Here is a 20033-nt window from a genome sequence, read left to right as displayed (position 1 = left end):
ATTGTTTGTTGGTGAATTCAGCAGCTACCACGTGTCCTGGGCTTAAGTTCATGCTCTTCGAGGGGCATGATTGATAGAGTAAGGCAATCCTTCAGTTTTTGCCTCCTGAATGACGGATCCCTGATGTTCTCGTTATCTTTTGGCACGTGGTCCAACATTGATCTATCTCTCTGCTCTCCTGTTTCCCTCATCTTAAGTGGACGAAAACAATCAAACAATAATTTTATCAATGCCCACAAATCATTCTGCTCCCATGAGCAGAATAAATTTCTCATAGATGGATCATTAAGAAAGCTAACTTGAGTAAGTTCACGGGCTTGCTAAGTTGGCAGTTTATAGTTAGAAAAGATGTTACTGACGTGACCCAGCTTTACAGATGCAGCACTGGATGCTGGAAACGACTACATCCCATAAACATCTGGAAATCCTAAGAGACCTTCTGTCCTATGATGGAATGAGGAGTGCCTGAACATGTTGGATAACTGTTGTCATGTTCTATGCCGACTAGTAATCACCAGCTGACAACAGACCATCTATCAGCTGCCGAAGAGCAAGCTATATGTCAAAAGGTGTTCTTAATTTGAAACATGGTCAAGATATGTTGAAATGATAACCCGCACAACTCAGACTTCTACTATATGGAAAAAACTACAATCAGTTTGCAGCTCTACAAGTACCCAATCGATCATAGAAGTTCATCACCATGGAATTTATTACTTCTCCTGCTGAGATAGTGAATGCTCCTGGGAAACCTTTCAGTAAGGTCAGTCATACATCAACATATTGCTCCATTTTTCAGCAACACAAATTGAAGTCTGAAGCCTCCATATTCATCTTCTCTGACTCTTCCCCAGGGTGTGATGATGATATTCTGCATAGCATGCTGACTCATCTTCCTGATTATGCTTTAAGATATCTTCTGTCTATGTACAACAGAATATTTTGTAACCATGTTTTCTCAGCAAATTGGGCTGAAGTTTTGATAATCCCTGTGTTAAAACCTGTGAAAGAAAAACTTATCTTTCCAACTACCACCCTACTTTTTTAACCAGCTCAGTGTGCAAGTTATTGGGGAGAACGGTTAACAGAAGACTGTTCCTGGAGAGGAACTCTCTCAATGCTCCAGAACATTGCTGGTTTAGGCGGGGCATATCATCCACTGACCACCTCGTTACCCTTCAAGCAGAGATTCAGAACTCCTTTCTATGCTGTCATTGCCTTGTGGCTATGTTCTTTGACGTCAAGAAGACTATGGATACTGCCTAATGAAGGGGTATTCTGAACACACTGAAGGAGCGGGATCTGGGAGGACACATGCTGGCCTTCATTCATAATTTCCATAGCAAACAGTCCTGTGTACATGTAGGAAATAATCTGATAATTTCCCATAGGAAAATGGAATACCACAGGGTGTTTTGAGTGTTACTCTGTTCACTGTGGTTATAAATAGTATAATTCATTTTGTAAACAATCCTGTTAAATTTTCACTCTCCATTGACAATTTCTCAATATCAATTTCATTTACATCCACTACTACTGCAGAACGGCTTCTACAGAATACTCTATCCCAGTTGGAAGTGTGGTCTAACTCCACTGGCTTCTTATTATCCCTAGAGAAAACCATATGTGTGTCCTCTTGCTTAAGATAGGTTTACGCAGAGCTTTTCGTTTGCTGAAAGGCAAACAAGTTGCCAGTGAAGTGAAATTTTTAGGGATATATTTCATTAAGCAACTGACCTGGATTAAACGCCTAAAGAAACTATGTATGAGATGTCTGAAAGCATTTGTGTGTTGCTAACCAACACACAATGGGATGCAGACAGGATTTGTATGGTTTTATTCTCTACCACGTTTAGATTCAATCCTGATTAGACTATGACAGTGTGGTGTACTCTTGGGAAGAGTACACCCAGAAAAATGAGATGTGCTGGAAATAGTGGAAAAATGGATTGCAAAAATTACACAGTCTGACAATTTTTTGATTGTTTTCATTTCCTTCACTAACTGAATTAATAATAATTATTAATATTAGTAATAATAGAAAAGGATAAAATTGTCAGACTGCATAATTTTTACTATCCATTTTAACAGTTTCAGCTATATCTCAGCTGTTTTTCAACTAATTTGAACAAATTACATGTAATTTTGTTCATAATAAAAGACTTTACATTTTATCTAATAAAACATATATAATAAAAAAATAACATAATTATTCGATAAAGCTAATTTTTATAGAGCTATTTATGATTAAAAATTTAAATGGTAGACTTTTAGAATTTTCAAATGTATTTACTTTGTAGATGTTTGATATATGTACACTAAATTACATTAAAATATCTCATCCATTCTTAAGATAAAAATTTTTATTGAAAAAATACAAAATTTCAGATAGATGTAAAAGGAAGCGAGCAAGATTTGTTATATTTTTTTGTTTATTTTGATGTCCTGAATCAACCAGAAACCTGAATTCGTCAAGTTTGGCTAACTACTCCCAGGACACCCAGTATATACACACACACACACACACACACACACACACATACACACAGTGAAACTTCCCTTAATGGCCTCTTTTAGATTCCCCGGCAGTTTTATAGTGGTATTAATGGATAAAATATTTCTCATTAACGGACCTAAATAACGAACAGTGAACTTACCTATAAAAACGGTTCAATCTGTTATGAAAAACAGACAGCAGAATAATAATTGTAATTTTCCTTGTTTTATATTATACTCAGTGTGACTAATTTGTTTATCTGTGTGAATTACATCACTTTCCTCCTAGATGCTGATGTTATGATTCATCATCCAGCATGATTGGTTATCAGTTGCTGCGCAAGTGTATATTGAACATGCATAATATTTTTGTTATGCAAAAATATTATGCATGTTCAAAACATGTATGTTCATTACCTTTTCTACACATATAAAATTATGTGTAGAAAATGTACACATAATTTTATAAAATTATTACAACCATTGTTACCACAACTTAAAATGTGTCAAAAATATAAACACGACATTAAAAGAAAAAGTAGCAGTTATAAATGTCTATGAAAACTCAATATGCATGATATGGCAAAATGTTGTGATGTCGAGAAAACTTGGATAAGTGGTATCTTAAAAGGCAAACTTGATATCCTGTTGTCATAGACTGAAAATGACAGTCAGTTAAGCGAACATGCATTTCCTAAAATGACAGGCGTAGCAGTTAACAGTTTGACTTGAGTGTTTTTGCAGGGCTCATGCTAATAAAATTCCAGTCTCTGGAACTTTGATACATGAGAAAGATGAGAAAGCCCTAGAAATTTCTAAAGAACTTTGTTACAGTTACTTTAAAGCATCAGGGGTTTGGTTAGATAAATTCCGAATTAGACAATGTTTCATTCAAAACTGTTTGTGGTGAAGCTGGGGCTGTAGATGAGAATTTGATGTTTTAAACTGATTGTAACCAAGTTCTTAGCAATTTCTAGGGCTTTATGAGTGCAAGGAAAAGTTAAATGAAATATGTATGTTACAATAAAAGACACATTTTTAATTATGATGAGACAGGTCTTTTTTTTCTGGATTTTGCCCAGTCAAACGTGTTTGAAAGAAGAAAAATGTACAGGAGGAAGATATCAATAGAAAGACTGTCTGTTATGTTGACTGTTATGTTGAATTTGAAGAACCAATAATAATCGGCAAACCTTCAAAGCCATGATATTTTAAGGACATGAACATAAATTTATTAGAAATTGAATAGTATTCAGATCAAAAATCTTGGATGACTAAGGGACATAATGATGGACTGGTTGTTAAGTCTTGGGATTGCAGAATGTGAAGGCAAAGTAGGAAAGTCATACTATTGTTGTTCAATTCAAAATTCCACCCTAATGTTAGCTTAGAAGATGTAAAATTGATATTACTTCCCCCAAATACTACTGTAATATATCAACCAATATCAAAGGATCATTTCAAAACTTTATAATTCAGTGCAGAAAAAGATGTTAATGATACTTAATGTCGACAATGAATTAAGTTACAGATGCTGATGAGCTTTCTAAAAGCTATAGTGTGTTGGATGCAGTTTTACGGATTTATATGTCTATAAAGCAGGTTACTGTTGTAGTAACAGTGAAAGTAAAATTACAACAGTTTTGTAAAAGCTGGTATTAAACGTCCACAAACTAACATCAATTCAGACATTGAGAAGCTTATTGAACTAAATGAAAATTCTGTGGAAGAGAGTGAATTATAAGAATTTATTGAACCTTTTGAAACTACAAAAGAGTTCCTGAACATTGACGACATGCTCAACACAGAGGACATACCAACTGATATCCATGATCTTATTGCTGTGTCAGAGTTAACTACTTAACAAATGACAATGACTTTGACAATACTGAACTCGAAATTACCATCACAAGTAAGGAAGCAACAGAGAGATTATTTCTTACAAAAAGGATTACCAGAAGGCTACCAGGGAATACCAGAAAGATTACCAAAAGGATATTTTAATATCTGAAGTGCAATCATTTACTGAAAAAAAATTTGTACCAGGACTTAGTTTAAACTAGACAGCAATTTTAAACCATCTACATGTAAATAAATTATACATATCGTATTTGATTTTTACATTATTTTTTGTACATGTGTTTTGATTAATATTCTTGTATACTATAGCTTTTTTGATTAATATTTTTGTAGTTACATTATTTTTTATTCCATTTTTAGTATAGTACAGTAATTTTATTCTCTTATTTTGTTGGTCGATTACAGTATGAACATAGAGAACAGTGTTTTATTTTTAGAAAAACAGTAAAAAAGGCTTGAATTTTTGTAATTATTTTAATAAGTAACTATTTTTATTTTTTTTTTTTTTTTTTTTTTTAATTTTAATTTACATAAAATAAATATGCAGTACTGTTCTATTCAAAGCTTTTTTCGGTACAATAACTGAACATAATACTGTATTCACATTTTTCTGAATAACTGACGCATGTAAATAAGACAGATTGTTGTTCCCAAGCCGTATCCAATATTGGGAAGTTTTACTGATATATATATATATATACGTATATGTATAATAAATTAATATTCAAAAATTAAAAAAAAACTGCTTTATTACAATAAATATATGTTTAAAAAATTATTGTTGCTAACATTATTGCTTCAGTAAGTATTTTTTCTATGTAAAATAATAATATACTAATTAATATCAATAATAATATACTAATTTTCAGTAAATTCTGTTATTGTTTGAGTATGCACAATTTTTTTATTACTGTTTCTTTGACATTCTGTTACCAAAGAAATGTCCAATTATTTCTATTTCTAAAAATAATAAAAATTAAGCGGATAAGATAAAGAAAAGTAAAACGACAAGATCTTACATTGATCAAAATTACTTAACAAAAAAAATTGGTAAATAAATATTTTTTTGGTTAAGTGGTGAAGAAATTGTTATAGTCTCAATAATAATAGTAATCTTCCAAAATAATATTACCTTGATATAAAAATCAGAAAGATTTCTATTGAAAAATTCACTAATCATATTGAAGTAATTATTCCTTACTTAGCTTTCAATAATGTATATAAATAGAAAAGGATGACCTTGTTTTTTTTTTTTAATATTTTATAATCTAATTTTAAAAGTCTTTACATGTTATAGAGATAACAGATTATAAGTTGTATAAAAGACAAGTTACATCTATTTATGTCTTTACTACATCTATAACGATAAAAAAAATGGGGAGAAATCTATCAAATTCAAATAAATAGATATCACATTAAATTAATTTCCTAAATAATTTTAAACAATCATTTAATAGAGAAACCAACCTTCTTCTTAAAAATTAAAAAAAAATTTAGAAAAAACATTCTGTATCAAATTGGCAAACAAACTGCATTGAAATAAAAATTGGACTTTCTGGAGTGCCCTATTTAACACTCACATAAAGCTCCACTTATAACATTCTCTAGTCAGTGAGAAGTAACACAGACCACAAATTTTCTGGCATTGCCAGCAGATAGGAGCCATTTCACCCAATGAACAACAAGCATTGCAGCAACATAACTAACCAGACAGTTTGTTATAGCTTACTTGCTTCTAGATCAGACCAGTTCTCAGGTTCAAATCCCCTGCAAAAATTTATTTCATTTATCTCAACTTAATTAAAATAGCATATCTGACATCACAACAATAAGAATTTGTGAATGGTTTTATGAATTAAAACCTCTCTAATTATATTTTTTAATGTTGTTTATTTTTCACATTATAATTGTGTATTTGCTTTTACATTTAAACACGTGAAATCATAATTAAAGCAACGTACTACAACCTTTTTTATGTAAATATATTATGAATATGCATTTCTGATTTGTTGATTTATTTTCAAATTTTTTTATAAAAATTCTTTTTAATCTAATCTTTATTAATCTTTTTTTTTTAAATACTCTGTGGTAAGATAATAATTTACCATATAATTATGGTAAATTATTGTTTACACTATTTTAATTCTTAAAAATGTAGATCTTGTAAGTTAGGTATTTACACAATGTTCAATAAATTTCTTCATCTATGAATATGTATTATACTGTAACAAAGTCAGCTATATGAAAACAAGGTATAAAAATTTATCAACAAAAAATTATTTACAAAAGCCAAAAAAGTAATTATACCAAAAAATAATAAATACAAACAATTGGAACAAATTACTTAAAAATAAGTGTGATATACAAAATATATATTTTTTTTTATCTAGATTGGGAACAGTCTTCTGAAGTTTCTGAAATGACTCCAGTAAAGTTTGTGAGTTCAGCAGAATAATCTGATGATTTTGGAAGGACAATAATAAAATTGTATTTCATAGTATTACAAATTTTAATGTATCAAATTAAAATTTGTAATGTAACTCGTGGCAGTACTGCACTTTCATATTGAATGGTTTCCTTGAGTTATGCAATTGAATGCAATCAACCGCAGTAGACTTTATCTTTAAGATAACCCCAAAGGAAAAAGACTCAAACAGCCAGGTCAGGTGAACATGCTGGTCAGGGAATGTCACTGTGTCATGAAATCAAACATCCTGGAAAAGTTTCTTAAAGAAACAAGTAAGCTATATAGATGGTAGCACCATCTTTTTGGAACCAAATTCCATCACCAAGCTCTCATTCAGTTTCGGTAGCAAAAAGACGCATAACATTTTTACATGCTGATGAGCCATTATTGTTACTCTACGATTAAATCCTCAAAAAAATATGGTTCTATTATGCCAAATTTTGAAACTTCGTACCACACTGTAACATATTGAGTGTGGTTGCTGGTGAAGTCTTGTGGGTTATGGCAGCCCACTAATGGTAATTTTGTTTATTGACATATTCAGAGTGGTGAAAATGAGACGCAGAGATCAGTTTTTTAAATCATTTTTATGAATAAGAATTTCCTGTAATTTGTCGAAAACACAAAGTATGTTCAAAAAAGTAAGAATGTTAAATCTTCAAAACTTTAAGTTTTGTTTAAGAATGCTATTTCTGTATGTTGACTTGTTTTATAACAAACCAGAATCCTCAGCTTAATGAATAAGTTAAAATAATAGAAAGCCATATCTAAAGTCTGAAGTACTTGGAAAACCAGAGAAATGTCATGTTTAATTAAAAACGTACTAGACTAGGTGTAAGGAATGGGTGAGGGAAATATGACATGAATTATTTCCCAAGAGATTACCATGCAATTTGGAATCATCCTGTGTTGAAAGTATCCAACTTTTTTGTACGTAAAAAATGTGGACTATTTTCACTGATAACTCTAAAATAAACCATGCCTGTGTATCAACAGTAATATAGAGGTGGTCCCACTTTGCTTCTTGACTATAACTGCTTCTCAAAAGTAAAAATAAGGTCAAATACTTTATGTGAACAAATTTTAGAGGACTATAAAGTATTTTGTACAGTCATGATGCACTCTCATTTATGAAGTAGCAAAATTAAAAAGATTTTATGGTATCAGTATATTGTCATATTATTTAATTTGGCCTCATACATTAGTAATTTATTAATGTAGCAGGCCATTTATTAATGTAGCATTAATTTATTAATGTAAAGTTAAAACCATCAGGCCTGCTCTTCCAATTAACCATAACAACAAAAATCAAGTTACATGTAATGTAAATAGAAAAACAAACTGCAAAACAATATATAATATTTTTTATTAGATTATCATAAAACTACTTAAATGCATCTGCGAAAGAATGCTTGTTAGCAGCAAACTGTGATATGAGTTGTATGTTCATATAGAGTTTTCATAAAATTCTATCACCTGAAAAAATAATTTAAAAGCAGTACACAGTTTCAGATATTTAATTGGCTTTGAGAAAATGGCAAGAAATTCATTAATTTATTTAAAAGTTGCAGGAGAATAAACACAATTTCTGGTTAAAAAACATACATTCCTTCTTGTGAATGACCTCACAGGTAAAAGTTAATTAAGCGATGCAATGATGTACTAAAAAAGAGAGAACACATTCATACAACATAGACACACCGGAATGTGACATTTATCTGTAATATTATTACTAAATGGCGAGATGTTCCAAAATCTACAAGGATTTTCATAAAGTGATTTGTTATTTCCAAATTGTATAATCATAATTATTGTGGTCATTCTAAATAACCAATTTTGGTTGTGATAAATTCTAATAACCAATAATTAAAAACTATGCCTTTTATCCTTGTAGTTGAGATTTTAACTAAAATCAATTATTTTTGAAAAATAATTGGATGATTTATTCTTCATAGTGTTAAAAAAGTAGCCAAGTGTTTCATAATTGTAAGTTTATTCAATTTCATAAGTTTAAGCCTAGATATAGTAATTTGATCATCTTGTTTTAAAACTGTATAAAGTGTGTAAAATGTTATTGTGTCTCCTGCAATATCTCCATATTTATGGCAGATAGGAATTATAATGAAGTTTGTATCTATCTCAAAGTAATAGTTGTTCTTAAAAAAGAATATACACTGAGAACATTACAAAGTTAATTTCATATCAGTTTATCTATAAACAAGCAGGAGAATCCCACCTTAGAGGATTCAACCACATTACTGGCCATAATAGTAAAGTTGGTGAGTTGCCATATCTGTGTATAATGAATCTTTATGCAAACCTTATGTAAAAGAATTATTGACATGTTAAATTGTTAACTATTGCATTTATTAATGATTATATCATTTTAAATTAAAATTAATTATGTAATAAATTAAAAAAATAATTTAAACTGAGAGAATTGATATAATTAGAAGAAAAGGTTGTGATGACAATAAAATTTAAAAAAAAGAAATTAAGCTATGAGATTGTTCATACACTTTGTTAGAAGCAGATTAAAAAGACAAAAGAATAGCTAGTTTATTACTGAGAACTGTACAAAAGGGATTGCAGACCAAATTAAATTATTGTGATAGATTGTATTAAAGTAGGGAAAAGGCTATAATTTAATATTCTCAAAGCACATAATATCTAATCTGTTAACTGAATTAAATTGCTAATTTTCTTAATCATTAATTATTTGTACAAAGTGTTTTGGTTGTTAAAATTAATATTTGTCTGTCGGTCACTTTATGCTGCTTAATTGAAAAATAAATTTTTGCTGTATAAACGTAAGATATTTGTTTGTTTTCCTCACGCATTTGTAGTCAAAATCTATTTTTATTTCAACTTATTACTTTATGATTAATTTACTGTAATTAAATGTTTAAAACCTCTTTCCAGTTTTAAATGTTTAATGTCCATGTTTTAATATGGTGGTGCCTATTTATGCTTCATTATTAACACATTATTACTAATGTGTTTGTCCATTTTTTTAATACTTGATAATGATTTTTTTATTACTTGATAATGATTTTTTTATTTTGTAAAACTTTTATTACCTTTTTCCTAAATTTTTGTTTGTTCTTTAAAAAATCTCATGACATTCTATTTTATTTTTTTTTAATTTGTCAATTAATTTTATTTCTTTTTTTGCATTTAGTTAGTGCTGGAGCTAATGAACAGACAAAAGAATCTATCCAATTAGCACAGGAAGTTAAAAACATATCTTCAGTTGATCATAATACATCTAATAATTCAAGATCAGGTGTAAATCAATTAGAAGATTTTATTTGTCGTAGAGCAAATATGATTACAGGACAGGAACCTGGATTTTGTCGTTTATTAGCATATGAAATGCTCTTCCTTTGGAATGCCTTACCTTCAGCTCAAAAAATTAATAATATTGCTCAAGGTAACTGGATTTTATTTTTTTAGTAACAAGTAATAATTTTTTTTTACTGCTTGTCAATTAGGATCATTTTCAGACTAACTGGAAACCATTAATTGATTCTTTTATTCTAGATATGACATGGCTCAGTTTTTCAAAATAAAAAAATCTCATTAGTATTAATGGTAGCAAAGCATACCAAATTACTTAGATATAAAAATGAACTGGCAAGGAAAAAGGAACCCCTCATTTGAAGTAGTTTTTATTGTGGAGAGATTATAAACAAACTAGGACTCACATGGAATACTTATACTAACATTGAAGCAGCTTTAGGTGAAATGAGTCTTTATTTCCACGAAAATAGTCAAGTTCTAGAAAGTCCTTGATATTTTTAATGTGTGGTTTTATTTTTTTAGATATGCCTGTGAGCGCCTAAATTATAGCTACAATAAATTCTCTGGTATCAAAGAAATAAATTATTCTGAGAAGAATAATAAATTTAAAGGAAAAGGAAAATCACCATCCTCCAATGACTCCAGATGAAACCACTCATTTTATAAAAAATTATACTAATATAACAAAGGATGAAGAAATAACATTACTTATCATAATAAGCAAATTTTTTAGTAAATTCAAATTAGACTTAAATAGCTTTTAGACACTTAAATTGACCCACCAGGTTGATCTAATCTTGAACTCGTCATCACAAATCAGCTGATTTTGAAGTCAAGAGTTCTAAGGTTCAAATCCTAGTAAAGGCAGTTACTTTTAAACGGATTTGAATACTAGATCATGTATACCTGTTGTATCTTTGGTGGTTGGGTTTCAGTTAACCACACATCTCAGGAATGGTCAACCTGAGACTGTGCAAGATACACTTCATTTACATTCATACATATCATCCTCTTTCATACTCTGAAGTAATACCTTACAGTGGTTCCAAACAGAAAAAGAGACACTATTAAATTGTACTAAAAATGTGGCTATAACTTACAAGATAATCTGTTAATTAGACTTAATTTGTTATGAAGACTGTCATGCTTGAAATTTTTATAGCCAAATTGATTTTAAATCCTGAGTTGTGTTGGAAAACGTCAGAATCATGATTCACATGATTTTTCTATAATTATGGCAGGTCAAATAACTTTAATAATTATGAAATTTTTGAATATAAATAAAGTTTCAATCATATGTTATGTAGATTACTCAAAAATATGTTATTTTTATCAATCTCCTCATAGATGTGATTTTTAGTTCTGTTTGAATAAACAAAGTTAATAGAGCAAAAAATTTCATATCTAATGTAGTTTTTAAATATTTATTTAAGTTACTTAGGGATCAATGGTATGTGTAGAGATAGCTTCATCCTAAATATGGAATGTACGAGGATGTACAAGGAATATAAAAAAATTTATACTCACATGAAAGCCTGATCTACAATTCTACATAATTTCCACGTATTCTTGCCCGTATCATGTGATCACCTTCTGCATTCCAGCTTCATAATAATCTGCCACCTGAGATGATTAACTGTTGTGTGGCTGAGCATTGTCGTGAAGCAGCCTGCTTCCTGTATTGAGTGTGCTATGCCTTCTGATTTGGATTGCATGATGCAGTTTAGTCAAATCCCCTGTCTATCCCAAAACACAGTGCATTGATTTTCCAGGCTGATATTGTTTGCTTTAATTACCCTTTTTTTGAGAGATGTTGATTGTTTCCATTTTATGTACTATTGTTTTGATCCTGGTGTAATGTAAGACACCCATTTCTCATTGCCAGTAACAATTCAACTTAAAAACGGATTACCTTCATTGCTGTGTCTCATAAGAAAATTCAAAGCCTAAGCTACATATTTTTTTTTTTTTGTTTTTGTGCAACTCAGTCAGCATTTTGGTACCCAGCATGAGTACAACTTCTGATAATTTAAGCGTTCTGCCATAATTTCAGAGAAAACACTTTGAAGAATTAAAGGAAATTCATTACATATTAATGAAATCATAAAATATCTATTCTCACATTTTCCATTGACAGATGGTTGCTCACCCTGTGCCACATCATGTACTTTTGTTCTCTCTTCTTTAAATGCTCTAACCCATTGTCTTACCATTCTATCGAATGTAGTATTATCCCCATGCACTTTACTAATCTGTCAATGAATTTTGGCCACTTTCATACCTCTTGCATTTAAGAAACAGATTACGCACCTATTTCACAATTGTTAGAACTGTCTTTAATTGTAGTCATTTTAAAGAAGATTTTATACAGGAAATTATAAACAAAGAGTAACAATCATGTAACAACATTTGTGACAAGCCAACAGATGTAGTTAATGTACATGCATGAAACTGTGTTAGCCACATTGCAGCAGGTATATATCAAAATGGTACTTAAACACTCCTCATATTTCAATAAAAAAAAGAAAATAAATATTTTACTTTTAAAAAATTATTGAATTATCAAACAACAATTAAATATGAAAAAACGTAATTCCATTGCATTGATTAATCAATAAAATCCTTACAACCTCAGGAGTAATGTGTATTTCAGCTAGAAGATAAAAGAAATGAAAATTTGTTTTACTTCCTACATCAAAGTGTATAGCATTTAAGTAATGAAGAAACATAATTGAACTATTATTCTTTGAACAAAAGATACATTATAAATTAGTTTATTGTAATAAATGAACGTGAAATAAATGAACACGTTTATTTCATCTAATCTCATAACATTTATTTCAGCATGGTAGATGAGACAAATAGTAGGTTTGTCTTACCAAAAAAACAATATAATATACAACAAACAACAACAAATTAACTGTGAAATACAGTAACAGAAAAACCTAAAAAACTAATACCAAAAGTTGACTTTCCCAGGATCCCACATCATCAGTCTGTACATAATTCTACAATTACATCAGAAAACAAAAAGAAATAAAAACTTATTACAAAATATAAATCCTAACAATCACAAAACTTGAACAACACAACTTCGCTGCCAACTGGAATGATGTAAATGTAAATTTAAAACATCATCTTCAAAAATGATCTTTAATGTACAGTACAGTAAATATAAAAAAAATATCGCAAATTTAGAGTAACAGTTAGCTTTCAGAATTTATGGTAGTAATATTTTTTAAAATAGTAACATTTGTCAAGAAGCAGTGTATCAAACTTAGCTAGTAATAACCAAATATCGCAGTCCTGATTGATAAAAAAAAGTTGTAACTGTGAAAGATCTTTACGGTAAGAAAAGAGTAGATTGTTTTTAAAGTTTACTTATTGAGATTCTGGACAGTCCTATTAAATATGGTGATCTATATTTTAAATTTTAGTGGTGAGGAGGGGGTAGAATGGATTCTGCAAATATCACAAAAATTGTTGATAATTTTGGGATCAATATTTCCTTTTGAGGGTCAATTTTCTCAAAATTTTTACAAATTTATTTAAGCTCAGTGTATGTGTGCTTGCTTATCTTAGCATTTTTTTAAAAAATTCTTAAAATTCCCTCTTCCCCAAAAATTAAAAAAAGCTATTTGCTTATTTATTGCATGTCTTTTAACTAAATTTATTTTAATGTCCAACAATTTAATTTAATGTACTAGTCCAACAACCAATCCCCCCCCAAAAAAAAAAATACTTAGGAACCAATATTAGGAGGTGGGGGAGCCGATTAAAGTTTAAAAATAAATCTTAGGTAACATTTTAATGGTTGTACATTTTTTAGTGGAATTTTTTTAGTTTCTTCCATTTAACATAGTAAACATAGAAAAATCAATGAATTTTCTTGGAAGCTGTTTTAGAAGGTTTGGAAGCAGAAAAAAATTAAAAGCACTCATTTTTTTCAATTTTTTAAACTTTTTTAGGTTTATTTAAATATGTAATGATAATTTTATCCCCACCCCAAAAAAGAAATCTTATGTAATTTTTTCATGTATAAATATTTTTCCACTATATACCATAAATAACAATGCCAGGAAAGTATTACAACTTTGTTTTCAGGAGTTTTAACTATAGAATTAACTAAGACATGGACAAAGTAGACAAGAAACCATTCCTTTAAAGTATTTTTTCTTAGAAGCAAAGTTATTTATAAAGCTCTGAGTGATTGTCACAGTATTGACATTAATGGTTTATTAGATTTTTCTAAAAGTTACAGATTTGATACTATCCCAATCAACTAACATTAAAAGTTTTCTGAGTAATATTTATTTTCCTAATGTACCTAAGTACATGTTTCCTAAAGTAAACGAGTTACTCCTATTTTTATAAAAAGTAATATTCTGTAACCAATTAGTTATTGCTGCATGAAATGCTTCATTTATTTGTAAAGTTTTTGAGTCTGTCTTAAAAACTGGTCGAGTGAATTCCTTGAACACATTTTTTCTTTCATCTAACCAACATAGTTTCCCAATAAAATGAAATTCCAAGTAGTTGAATCAATTGTTAAAAGTATTTTTGGAGAATTTAAACAAATTAGCCATAAAATTTTTAATATAATGTTATTTTCACCAAAACCATTTGACTATGTTAAATGCCAATGTTTGAGCAAAAAAGAGTCCAGTTAATGCAATTTTTTAATTCTTATCTGACTGTCAGATGACAAGAGATGTTTTGTAAAAATCAATGAATTGTGTGTAAGGTAGCGTCTGGTCTTCCACATCTTAAAAAGACCTACCTTTTTAACTTATCATTTGGTTGTACAGAGTGTTTTGTTTATTTGGTTTTCAATAAAAGTGATTTTTTTTTAATTTTATTCAGTTTTTATTAATTTTAATTATAGCAATTTTTTCAGTTAAATTCTCAATAAATTTTGTTCAGTATTATTTTCATTGTTGATAATTTAACAAAATAATTATAATAAACCTAAAATAAATAGCATGCTTTTCAACTGCAATTTGTTACGTTTTACAGTAATTTTTATTAGAAACTACTGGATATGCAGTTCTGGGATCTGTATTTCTATTTTCATGTAAAATTTCATTTAAAATCACTAAATTTGCCCAATAATTTGTGTTTTTGTAGAGTTTTAGTGTATAGCATTATTTGAACTTTAGTACAGAAATCTAGACAAAATCTTTTGCTAGATTAATGTTTACATAAATATTTTTCATTATTTTGATGAGTGGAATATACCTATAAAGTATGGCAGGAACTTCCTGCAATACACAGTGTAATATATAATATTAAATATTATACAAATTTCTTGATTGAATTATTTAGCTCATTTGTGAGCTTTTTTCAGACTTAAGTGAAGGAGCTACATTAGGATTCTACAAGGTCGCTACATCAGAAATTATACAAATAATATTAGACATTGTTTAGATACTAAACAAATGGCCTTTAATGTGGTTAAAAATTATCACACATATCTTCTTTTATTTTAGAGAAACAGTAATATATGTAACACACACAAGTTAATTTTTTTTTATCTTCACTTAAAAAGGCAAATTATAACAATACCAAGAAAAAGTGATGTCTACAAGTAATGTTGTGCACTATGAGGTGGTAGAGTTTCCCCTTGTGTTACAGTTGATTAAAAAACACACCAATATTTTGGTGTTGCTCTCTCCTTTCTTCTTTGGAAAACTGTTATTAATAAAATAATATATAAAAAAAATAAAAACAAACTTCAAAAAATAATAGTTTTAAAAAGTTACAAATAATTATATTTTTATTTATTAACTAAAGTAGAAGTATTTACAACAAGTAACTATTTTTGAAGTCGGTGCCAGCCAACACAAATTAAACATAAAATTATGAAAAGTTAGTACCCCAACTGACCACTAGGTGGCTAAATGGGATTCCCACATGTAAAATTGGATCTCAAGAGCATTTAAGAGAGAGCATCTTATGATTATACCCCATCTTGAGTTAAGGGAGCGAGAGTGAGAGCTAAGGCATTTGTAATTGGTGATATATGTAGCTAAGCATCTATAAAGTATTCTTATATCATATTTTTATATTTCGCATTTCATTGTTTTATTACATTTTTATAGATCTCATTTTGTTATAGTAAAACTTCTATTACCAATTTTACATTGTTTGAAGTAGGGTTTGTATTATATAGATTATAGGTACTTTTTTTTATTTAACTTGTGTTTTTGTTTTTATTTTTTATAAATTATTTTATTTCACAATTTTTAGTGCTATCTAATATCTATGTAATTATATAATTAAAATATGGGTAGGCCTACTAAACATGCTGCCCAAATGAGACAGCGACATTTAAAGGAAAGTTGCTGCGAAAGGAATGATTGTTTAAGGAAAAATAGAGAAAGAAATGCCATGAATATTTCCACAGAGACTGAACAACGATAATGTAGACTGTTATTAATATCCTAGTCATACAGGGCATAGAGCAACATGATACTACTGGTGTGAGAAGTCAGCGGCTAAGGTGTAGAGCCATTTGGTTTTTTCCTAAGATTATAATCAGCTTTGGCTAAAATTTAGAAAGTATACTTTTTCAATTAAAAAAAATTATCAAAATCAATTAACATTAAAAAAAAATACAGTCAAATTAATTCTCCTTTTTTGAAGTCTGTTAAAATAACAATAGTTATAAAGTAAATCATTGGCAAGGGTAAACAAGATTTCTTGTCATGGTATTCTGCAAGATCAATTTATATTCTTGAAGTCATGTTAGGATCTAGAAGAACCCAGAACAGGTATTTACGTTGATTGATTTAAAGAAAATTACAGGAGAAAAAAGGTGTTGTAACAAAGAGTTAAAATGAATGGAAACATAAGCTTTAAACTACAACATCTGTACACATATTAAAATTATCAAAAAATAGTATAATAAGCATGTTAAAATTAAAGGATTAGCTCGTAATAGTAAGAAATTGAGTTCTGAAAAAGAATGAAGTCTTCAGTAAAGAAAAAGTGAAATAATGTATTCTACCAGTATGTATAAAAATAGAATTAAAAATTTAAATGTCTTAAAATATTAGAATAATTTGGGAGTATTGTTAGAATATTTCATTATATAAATTATTAAGTAATTCTTAATTATACAAGTTTTAATTCTTAATGTAAATTATTTGATCGCTAGATTGTGAGCAGATAAAAGGTGATGAACCGATGGTTGGATTGAAATTATTACTGCTTGGAGCTTCACAATGTTGTATGGGATTAAAACAAGAAGCGGTACAAAGTTTTCGTTCTGTGCTGTCTGTTCGGTCGCACTTACCTGACACAGCTGAAGATAGCCATGTTACTGCCTTTGCTCTATATGAGTTAGCTGTTTTATTGATTAAAGAATCTCAGGTAAGTGTGTATTTAAAGTGTGCTTTATAAATTATGTATCAGGAATTATCAGTGATTCTGGTTTACCAATTTTGCATTTTATTGTGTTTATTTATGTAAAAGTTCAGCTCTTGTATTCTCCGAAAATATTATGATAATTTTTCACTATGAATACCCAAAAATAAGTTTTAATTTATATTTTTTAATGTACCCTTCAAATATGATTTGCTGTTAACAATAAATTAACAATTTTACTATTTCATTACTCTTGGAAGCCAAATTGATGTTGCAGTAGTTAAAAAGCAATTTCTCAATACATCAAGTTCCTACTTTGAGCAATTACATAATATTTTTCAAATTTCTTTATGTGCTTCTATTGACATATTTGTTGCAGCTAATTGTTTTTTTTTTTTTTTTTTTTTTTTTTTTTTTTTTTTTAAAGAAATAAGAAAGATTTCCTATTGATTTAGGAAATTACATATGTCAAAAGTTGTTGATTTGTGTTTATCATCAGATAATTGGGAAATTAGGAACTCATTTAATAAATATTTTCAAATAGCACCAATGAAAAATACAAAATAAGGGATTGTAACAGTGATTCAAAATTTCTTAAAAATAATTTCTCAGATTACTCTAAAATGGTCTTAAACCAGTCAGAAAGGAAAAGATATTCAGTTATTACGTTTTTGAAAAAGTTAATCTTGAGATATTAATGAATTATTGTAGTGAAGAAATATTAGGCTCATAAACAGGCTTTGTGTGAAGTAGAAGTAAGATTGAACTAAAGTTGCCAAAATTAAGCATTTAATAAATGTTATGATTATGATAAGACTAGAAGATTATTGATCCAGCTCACTTCACAAATCAGATACTATTAAACATAATACTGAATCTGATCCCCGACTGGAGTTTTTTTCAGGAAACATATATTCAACATACCTAACCAAACTTCTCATTAAAAAAAAAAAAAATTGTATGACCTGTCAACTCATCATCCGTCCTTACAAAGACACTTGCTCTTAATCCATGATCTTCTTCCAATTAATTTTTTTTTTATAAATATTTTGCTGAATAAGATTTATTTTTTTATTGTAACAATGATTTATAACAAAATGCCGATATAGTGTTTGTTAAAAATTAAATTGAAGAATAAAATTACATTTTCATTTTTTTATTATACTATTTATTTTTTTTTAAGTTTTACATAAAGTAATAATTGATTATATTATATATATATCCGTATTATATTATATATATATATATGATTATATCAATGCAAGTGAGCAACTGGTAAATATAAAAGACACCAAAAGCGTGTCTTAAATGTATTTCAAAACCATAAAGTTATGAATATATCTTAAGATATGAAAATATCTTTATAAAGATATGAAAGGTACAAAGTACAAATAATGTTATAAAATAAGATGATAGTTGAAGCTGCTTACAAAGAATTTTCAAAAAACGGTATGAAGCTACCAACCCATTTGCCTAAATACAATTATTGAAACTCATACTAGTAGCTACTAGTAATCTGCAAAACAAAATCAATGTTTTATGTAAAAATAAATTGTTCATATTTCTGTTTGAAGAAATAGCTAAATGTAAATCTGTTTAGGTGTGTCTGAGAATTCATACACTTATATAAGTGCACAGACAAAATTTACACAATTACTTTTTGTGTAATCCATTTTATTATACTCTTTGTCAGTCTGAAAATATTTATATAAACATTTTAAATATTTGTTACCAAATCAGATGCTCTGTTTGATATACATTTTGATTGTCTAATTTGAGTTTTTCCTAAAAAATGTACAAATTAAATTTGCATAACTTACATACTGATTATTTTGGACATAAATTATTTTATGTTACATTTTGCATATTATTTTATTTTTTTACTGATTACTTTGCATTATGTATAAATTCACCTAACAAAACCATCATACAGATATAAACAGTTTTATTATTTAAATTATATATTTTTAATGCAAGTGATAATTTTTTTTTATATAGGCTGCAGAAGAAGCAAAATTACTTTTGGAACGAGCACAGCGAGATTTTAAGGGATATGATTTTGAAAATCGTCTCAATGTTCGTATACATTCAGCCCTCCGTAATGCCTTTCCTTCTTAATAGAATTGAAGTGGTAATATTAACTCCATTTTATTTTCATTATATGATAGTATTTTCCAGTAGTGTTTTGTAAATTTGAATAGAAAATGTATTTTTGCTTAATTTTTAAGATAATCAATATAATAATATCATTATTAATCACAGTTTGTCAAAAAAGTTTTTCAAAACAAGTATATTTTTTCTGGTGCCTCTAACACTTATGAAACTCTGAAATTGCTGTATTTACTATACATTGCTAGAAACTGATGGATTCCCTTTTGTTACTGTGATGAAACATTAAGTTATGCCATACTTACATCAAGATTTTATTCATTGCATACAGGTTTTGTAAATGAATTGTGGGACATTAATGCTAATCAGAATAACAGTTGCCATTCCACTAGGATATCTGATCTGTGACTGTTGGCCTGTGCATGTTTTA

The 20033-nt window shown here is 28.6% G+C and overlaps 1 protein-coding gene across 1 annotated transcript in view; it reads left to right on the top strand.

Annotated features, from left to right (window-relative positions):
• LOC142329819 (tetratricopeptide repeat protein 39C-like) overlaps positions 1 to 19624 on the top strand; it is a 68395-nt gene extending 48771 nt beyond the window's left edge. The window contains exons 9-11 of the mRNA XM_075374672.1: positions 10005 to 10256; positions 17286 to 17500; positions 19493 to 19624. Coding sequence (XP_075230787.1) covers positions 10005 to 10256; positions 17286 to 17500; positions 19493 to 19612 — 587 coding nt within the window. The 3' untranslated portion in view covers positions 19613 to 19624. The remainder of the gene's footprint in view (positions 1 to 10004; positions 10257 to 17285; positions 17501 to 19492) is intronic.
• Positions 19625 to 20033: the final 409 nt, after the last annotated feature.

Source organism: Lycorma delicatula, chromosome 9 (genome assembly GCF_047948215.1).
Source record: "Lycorma delicatula isolate Av1 chromosome 9, ASM4794821v1, whole genome shotgun sequence".
Lineage (NCBI taxonomy): Eukaryota > Metazoa > Arthropoda > Insecta > Hemiptera > Fulgoridae > Lycorma > Lycorma delicatula.
The sequence above is the reverse complement of the archived record's forward strand: the minus strand, read 5'-3'. Positions and strand labels throughout refer to the sequence as shown.